The sequence below is a fragment of the Pholis gunnellus genome (assembly GCF_910591455.1).
Source record: "Pholis gunnellus genome assembly, chromosome: 17".
NCBI classification, from domain to species: Eukaryota; Metazoa; Chordata; class Actinopteri; order Perciformes; family Pholidae; genus Pholis; species Pholis gunnellus.
The window spans coordinates 14,767,141-14,775,771 of NC_136544.1; the positions used below are offsets into that span (position 1 = coordinate 14,767,141).

The 8,631-nt window shown below is 43.2% G+C and overlaps 1 protein-coding gene across 1 annotated transcript; it reads left to right on the forward strand.

The window, feature by feature from the left end:
• The first annotated feature begins 5,186 nt into the window (after nucleotides 1-5,186).
• Nucleotides 5,187-8,277, forward strand: LOC306709144 (protein Tob1-like). The gene is made up of 2 exons (XM_079177190.1): nucleotides 5,187-5,429; nucleotides 6,876-8,277. Exon 2 carries the CDS (start codon nucleotides 7,089-7,091, stop codon nucleotides 8,133-8,135), a length of 1,047 nt encoding a protein of 348 aa, XP_079033316.1. The 5' UTR covers nucleotides 5,187-5,429; nucleotides 6,876-7,088; the 3' UTR covers nucleotides 8,136-8,277.
• The last annotated feature ends 354 nt before the right edge of the window (nucleotides 8,278-8,631 follow it).

Sequence of the window (8,631 nt, forward strand, 5' to 3'; positions counted from 1 at the left end):
TGTTGATTTTGAGCACAGGTCCTGGTTCATAAAAACATGTTTCTCTGCATACTGAGAAGGGAAATAAAATCCAAATAGGTGGACACTCAAAAGACATCTCTGATGCCAAGTGCGAAAATCTGTCTCAACTGAATCCAAAAATATTTGATGCTTGCATTCATAAAGTAGCCCTCCTCAGCCAATCTACTGGCATTTTGTTCTCTCTCTAGATACATTTTACAAAGAAACTGATCTGATGAAAAGATAAATAGAGAATTTTTGATCAGCACTAACAAGATTGAGGCTGAAGTAACATCGTCAGTCCTTTTCCCAAGAATAATACATTAAAGGTGCTATATACGAGATTGGGAGCATTTCTATTGCCTCTCAACGGCTCTCAACATGGCGCGACCGAGCCGGTGGCTAGAAGCTAACGGTGGCAACAGCGCTAACGATGGCAAAAGTGCTCACATAGCTAACAGTGTTAACCTGAGGCGGAACCGGAGGGTGGGTGCTACGCTTCCGGCGATGACGCCGTCGGTCAGGTCGGCTGCTATGTAAACAAAGAACAGAGAAGCTTAGTTTACACCACACACAGAGGGAGAGCGACTGCTCGGGGAGACATTACCCCACTATATCTTTACATAACAAATAGTTGTTTGCTGCTATATTAATGCTCTAAATGGTGTATATTGTAGCTTTATGTGCTACTGGGCTGTCTTTGTTTACTATTTTGATCGGTAGCTCAAGCACCCACCCCTACTGTTTAAACCTAATCTAGAGGATGTGAAACATGTGCAAGACCACACAGGAGACCTTCCACCCCCTGCAGCCAGATCATATGCACACTGTGAGCTACTGTAAGGTACTACACATAATGTCAGGTATTAAACCACACAAAGTGATCTGCCTTGTCACTACCACAAATTAAATAAAAATACATCTGCACCCTTCTCTTATCTTTCCATCAACTATCTACGTCTCATTACTAAATTACTTCTCCATGTCCTTGAGGCACAGGAATCGTCGTTCTATCATCTCAGACAGTTTATGTGCAAATAGACCTAGAGGGTGGGGAGGTGTGTGTACTTGGACGTGGTACATACAGGGCGTATACAGAGCTATTCTATTAGCTACCACCCTCCCTCTTTCTGCCTTTTAAAGCATGGAGTCACAGCGGGTGGATTTGATGAGGAATAATAGGGGAAGCGACAAAATCAGGAGACATGTAGGATAATTAGAATTAGCTTTAAGAAGATTTCATGTGACAGCCCATTCACGAGAACATACAGGGATATTAACCACTCAGTTGTGTTTTCCCTGCCTGGAAGTTAAAGCTGAAGCATGCTGCCATTTTTTCTGCTGAGCAGGGCCACAAGGTCAAAGTGACAGAAAAGACCGGAAAAAATGTATAGAAGCAGCTGAACACAACAACACAGCATGTAGCAGAGAACCGGCTATTATGCTATATCTAATTTTATAGATAACATGACTCATTTGCATGGCTCATTGATTCATGTTTCCCTTTATTCATGTGTCTAAAACTGACTATAGATCAATAATATGCCTAAATTGGTCAAATTAGGATACTCTTTTTCAGCCTTCTTTGTTCTCTCACTGCAGTTGGCGAATGGATCTATTGATGTTGCCCCAGTGGGCTGACATTGGATGAACTATGTAACAGCCTTGACGGGTTATGAAGGCGACTGTGCAGGAGAGAGAATACTTACGCTGCTGTCGTGACAACTGATAACATAACCTCTGTATTAACATATACTGCACCATGTAAATCCTCTGTATGCATGCTGTGTGGCTCACTGCAGGTCACTGATGCACGATGTTTAATGGGCAGCCACAGCTGACAGACTGTTCCAGAGCTTAGAGAATGTACAACTTGTCATTCCCTGATAACATCATAAAATGTTGGTGTAAAAACTCAGTCACTCATGAAATTTGGTTAATGAGATTTTATTCCAGGCTGGTCATTTCATGTATCAGTGACAGGATAACTAAGGAGGTACTCGTTCGAAGGTTACAGAAAAGATTCGCTTTTTTTTTTTAGATTCAATATTCAGCGTGTATACTGAATGAAAACCATAGGACACAGAGGCACACTGACTATCTTCTGCTGTTTAAGCTTCCGTGCAATTTTAGCTGCTAATGCTAATGCTAGGTGATGCTGATGAGTTTCATGTATTGTGTTGTGTTGTCATGCTACTATGCTTAGAGAGAGAAAGAGAGAGATAACGAACTGCATACGAAAATTATTATGTAATTTCTATTAAGTGTTCGAGAGGAAAATATGTTTAATTTTTTTTAAATGATCACCTCTTTTTGTCTACATCTCATAAATCCCCTCATTTGGCAGAAGGCTTAAAAAGACCAATTTAAAGTCCCAATCTCAGTGCCAGTGTTGCACCCACTGTATTCCTCTCTTCCTCTCTCCGTCTCCTTCGCTGCATGTCTTACCCACTTCCTCATTTACTCTTCAAAGGGAAAGCAAAGCATCTGTCTATTACGAGGAGCCTAGGGCACTTTGCAGAGTTGTGTTAAGTAATAACAACCAGTGACGTCAAAGGCTCTCCGTCTGAGCTGGAAAGAGGGAGGGCGAGGGGGCGAAAAAAGGGATAAAAGGAGAGAGAGGAGAAGAGGCAGGCATGGAAGCGTGAAAAAGCTCCTCTACTTGTGTGTCAGTTGCCTGTTTTCTGTTTATGTGTCACTGCTGAATAACATTGAACATGAACAGTGTGCAGCAGTTCAGTCTGTAATCACAAGCCTCCAACACATATGCGATTTATGTTCCTCCTCTCTCATCATTACATTGATTTTTTTTTTCCCTGGCAACATATTGCTTTTTCCCCCCATTGGTTCAGAGAAAAGCGGAAGAGGTCTATTATGCTCCATCACACATCTGCTGCTGAGCATAGTTCTGTTTATGGTCCTATCACCGGAGCTTATATTTTTATCTCATAGGCTAGGAGCGAAGGACGAGCAGCCTCTGCTCAACAAGTACTTTTTTGTTAGGTTGAGGTCCTGTGACAAATGTTGTTCATGCAATATCTTGTTTTTATGGTGCTCTTCAATAAACTGGAACAATAAAAATATTTGGACTAATTCAAGATATCCCACACCTTCTTTTCTGTTTACTAAACTCCCAGAGAAAGTCTGTTTTGTCCGTGTTGTATTTCCTCAGTGTAAACAGGCATCAAAACAGCTCAACTAAGCCCTCATGGGTCGGCTTTTCATAAAACGCTGAAAACTCATTTAAGTTCATTTCTCCCTCTACCCACATTCACATTCCTGGAATGAAAGCACAGACTTCAACTGAAGACCGATTGTGGGATTAGAGATCTTAGGGTGTTACGGTCCTTCATAAACACAAGTGACAGAGGCGGCACTGAGTAGAGGATACATTAGAGGATTACACCCTAAGACAATATAGAAGTCTTAACATGCCTCATTATGGCTGCTGACCTTGCTCTGTCAGGTGACGGCTGTTTGTAAAACTGCAAACACCGCAAGGAAGCATGCACACACTATTTACACACCACTGAAAAAGCACAAGAGCCATGCATGGTATGTGAACTACCTTAAAAGGCACATGAGACATTAGACTGTGCTGTGCTGTTTACAGTAAACAACCCAGAGGGCCTTGCCAGGACAGTGGAAGTCACCGTGTTGTTGGCAGCCAACACACTCTCCCACCCACTTCCACTCTAAATTGTGGCTCTGTATCCACGGGGCAATGTCAAACTATAATCTCTCTTTAGTTCAGCCCCTGCCTGATCTATCGTATGTCTTATATTTGATCCCCACAGCACTTTCCACAGGAGCCCTTTCGCACACATTTACAGCTCACAACAAGCACATGACTCCGCTTGGCAAACCTACTGTAAGTGCTTGAGGAATGTCTAAAAGTCCACTCTGTCAGCAGGCCTATAGACCAACAGCCTTCCTTTTTCCATTACAGGCACAGCTGCTGATGACGAAAGACTCTCATGTTGTCAAGAGATATGAATAGAAAAGAACAGAATAGTTTTAGAGACAATACACGAATACATATCTATCTATCAAATCTGAAAATTATGTAAATGATGCCATCAGTACAAAGCAAATATTAATAAATTGTATAATTAGGATAACACTGTTTTGTTCTGTGACATTTATGTTACAATAATTATTTGTTTCATTATTGTGGTTTAATTCATATAATAGTCCTATATATATATCCTACGACTTGTTCCATTTTCAATAGCAACAGTAATGTAGAGTTACACTGACATTGTGCAGCAGTGACTTCATATCATGAACACACGACTATGTGTGTTGGTGCACTTTAAATTTGGCAACAACGTGCGTTCAGCCGAGCGATGACGTGCGCAGCCTACATCAGCACCTTAGATACGGGCACACCATTCACCGTACGGCTCCTGCCCCGTTTTAGACCAATCAGCGCATGTGTTTTCTAGATAGCATTCAGCACCACCCACACTGCTGCCAGCTGTAATGTTCCGTTATAGGGAATCTCCTCTCAGGCAGTGTACATTCATCATAACTCCTGCAGTTGTTTGTGACATGTCACGAACAACTAGGTCCTATGCATAATACATTACATAAAAGGAAGCATATGATATAAATGAGATTAAAGTCGGGTAAACGGCTCCGTGAAATGCTCTAGGCTAAATATGGCACAGTTATAAACAGAGCAACGAGTCATGTGTACAGTGTTTAGTCGCATAGCGTCCTTAATTCTGTCTGTTTCATAATGATCGATGTTTACAGCAGCTGCATCGAAAATAGAGATGGTTTAGTCTGTAAAACATCTACAATAGGACATTTTCACATTGATAAAAGTATTTGTTTCAAGACTGTTCAAAGTTGGACAGGATATATCTTTTTTCTGTTTCTGTCATTACAATAATTACTTTAGCCTTTTGCTGTCAGCACAGACCTAGGTTATCTCTGACGCAAACGCTCGTCACAGGCGTCTCTCCCATTTCACAGAATCAAATGTCACCGATTGACATCTCACATCAGCCAATCAGCGCGCAACTCAGGCACCACTCTGGGGGCGGGACTCGCACTTCGGACCAATCGAAGCCGCTCGTATTGTTGTGACCTCTGAAACCGCATCACCGCCTACCTCGTGCCCATGGCGGAGGAAAGCTATAAATACAGGCAACGCCGTAACAGGAGGGGGACGAAGTAGCAAAACTCCCGGAGAGGCGGGAGCTACTCTGCAAGCCTGCTGAACGAGGAAAAAACAAAATAACCGTAAAAACAGAAACCGAAGCAAACGCCAATCCTCAGAAATGCACATTTACTGGAATACCTTTTTGTAACGTTGATAATATATTCTATGTGAAGAAAGTATTTATACTTTTTTTTTCTATTTGCACTAACTAACGGTACTCAAGAACTACTGCGAATTTTTATTTTTTACAAAAAAAGTAAGTATTTCAACTGACTTATGTTACTTGTGATGCATTTAATGTCATTGTCTTCATTTTGCTTGCTGTCGTACTGTAGCTGTATCCATAACGTTACTTTCTAAGCTGATTTGCTGCGTCAGTCCACGAAGTTAGGGAGGGGTGTGTGTGTGTGTGTGTGTGTGTGTGTGTGTGAAAGAGAGAGAAAGTGAGCGTGTGTGTAAGCGCGTGCATTCCATTTAAGTGTATGTAGTATCTCTTTTTTTGTCTCATCTCCGGTCCAAAAAAATAGACAACAATATCCCCTCAGAGACTCTGAAATGCGTCGGACGTGCACGTGAATTGATACTGATCATATCGTACTTTATTGTATATCTGTTAATATTCAATGGCGTCAACACAGGCTGCTACAGCCAGTAGATTGTTGCATATTCTGTGAAATTGCAACAATGTCTCTCTTGTAACTTAACTGATACGATGAACGACCTGTAGCTATTTCGCAACACTGAGAAATCTCCTCCAGGCTGCTGTTGCGAGGGCAGCTTCACGAGCGAGGCGACACACGGTGGTTATAACGCCGTGCAGATTATATTTCCTCTATTGGATGAATACATAAATACATCTTTAGGTAGGTTAGTTTAAGAGCCTCGACATACTCTCTCTCTCTGTATCCCTCAATTCAGCTGCGAGGATTATTATTGCATTTCTTTAAATTGCGCTTTCTCTGTAGTGCCATTTACATTGTATCAAACGTCATGTTGTAACGTTCAAGTATTTTGTCTTCTCTGTGTAACATTGCCAAACATATGGGTGTAGCCATAACGCGTTAAGTCTTATTTCGACATTGTTGATGTAGGACTCAAACCAGCGCATCAAACCAGCCCCCCGTGTCAAGACTGTGCGCTATGAAATCCACCTAAATCGTTTCCTCGCTAATTTATCCTCTAGTACGCATTACTGGCGAGGCTTTTCCTCCGTCGAGTTTACCGTTTTGGTTACTTAATTGCCACAACTCCGCTTCAGTTTTCCTGTCTCCTGCTCTGGAGGCTATCCAGTGTTATGTAACAGGATTCCCGAGCATTAGTGCGAGGGTTAACGTGCTTCTGACGTTTACATAAACAGCAAATGCCAGATGAACAAGACATGTAGCTTGATCCGGGATCAGTGGGGCTCTGTGTGGAGATTTCTGCAACAGCTGCACATTTTGAGTGTTTCTGTGAAATTCTGCTTTGGAGGACTGTTGTGTGACTGTCAACCTAAGACTTTTGAGCTCACAGCAGTCCAACATGCACTGGTGTTAATGTTTAAAGGACACTAACTTGCACTCGCTCCCCTTTATAAAGTCTGCACAAGGAGCTGAATCTGTCTTGATTATATTTGTCCTTGGTGGTATTTACATTTACTTGTGACTTTAACATTTTGAAATGAATCATTAAGAATTTCTTTTCTCTCTACCAATTGTTGCAGAAAAATATCATACCCTGTGGAGAACATCACCTCACTACAAAACCAGCACTTTTAGCTTTTGAACCTGTTTTATCCGAATACTGGTTGCTTTCGCCATCCTGCCTGGAGAGCATCTGTGTTGCCAACCACGGATAAACAAAGCAGACCCAGTGGACACATTCAAGGTCAGACACACCTAATCTTCACGCACCTGGTAAACGTCGGCAGTTAGCTATGCAGCTTGAAATCCAAGTAGCTCTCAACTTCATCATCTCGTACCTGTATAACAAGCTGCCGAGGCGGCGCGTTAACATTTTCGGCGAGGAGCTGGAGAGGCAGCTGAAGCAGAAATATGAGGGACACTGGTACCCGGAAAAGCCATACAAGGGCTCAGGATTCAGATGTATCCACGTCGGGGAAAAGGTGGACCCCGTGGTGGAGAAGGCAGCCAAAGAGAGCGGGCTGGACATTGAAGATGTCCGCAACAATCTGCCCCAGGACCTCAGCGTGTGGATTGACCCCTACGAGGTGTCCTATCAGATCGGGGAGAAAGGCCCCGTCAAAGTCTTGTATGTCGATGACAGCAATGAAAGCGGAGCTAGTAGTGGGGGGCTTGATCTGGACAAGGAGATCAAGAACAGTTTCAATCCCGATGCACAGGTCTTCATGCCCATCAATGAGCCTGTGAACGCAGCCTCTCCGGGCTCCACCTCCCCCTCTCCTCCATTCGGCCACTCGGCAGCAGTCAGCCCCAGCTTCATGCCCCGCTCCGCGCAGCCTTTAACCTTCACAACAGCCACGTTCGCCGCCACCAAGTTCGGCTCCACTAAGATGAAGAGCAGCGGACGCAACAACAACAACAATGGCAGCAGTAGTGCTGGGAACAAGGTGGCGCGTACCTCTCCCACCAACCTGGGCCTGAATGTGAACAGTCTCCTGAAACAGAAAGCCATCTCCACCTCCATGCACTCTCTTTACAGCTTGGGCCTCGGGGTGCCGCCACCGCCGCAGCAGCAGCAGCAGCAGCACCAGAAGCCCTCAGCCCTGTCCCCCAATGCCAAGGAGTTTGTGTTCCCCAGCCTTCAGGGCCAGGGCAGCCAGAGTGCTCTCTTCCCTGGAGACAGCTCGCTCAGCCTCAGCCCGCTGCAGTACAGCAATGCCTTTGACGTGTTTGCGGCCTACGGTGGCCTTAACGACAAGTCCCTTATGGATGGCTTGAATTTCAGCTTGAACAACATGCAGTATTCTAACCAGCAATTCCAGCCAGTTATGGCCAACTAGTACACGTAAAGGTACTACTTAAGCTACTACTTTACCCAGAAACGACCAGAGATAATGTGATAGGGGGGAAAACAAACACAGATGCACATATTGCAAAAAAAAAACATGTAAACAGAATGTCATGGATAAAAGGAAAAAGTGACTTGTCAGCTGAACGATCTATGTAACGAGTCTAAGAGCATGAGCCCGAGGGTGAAATACTTTGCCCCCTTGAGTTATACCTTTAGTACAAGATGTCCAAGCTTGGTTACCTAAACTTCAACATGCATCATTGTTATTTCTTTTGCCAACCAAGCACAATTTTTTTTATGTGACTGTTTTAAGATGTAAAAAAAAAAGACAAAAAAAAAACACCACCACAAGTCATGGCCTCTTTCAGTATTTAAACATAACTGGACACCGCCAATTTTTTCAAGAAATTGGCACAAATAAGTGGGATTTCCTGGTCTTTTTTCTAATTGTATAATTTAATTTAGTACAGAGTTTGTAAAATATC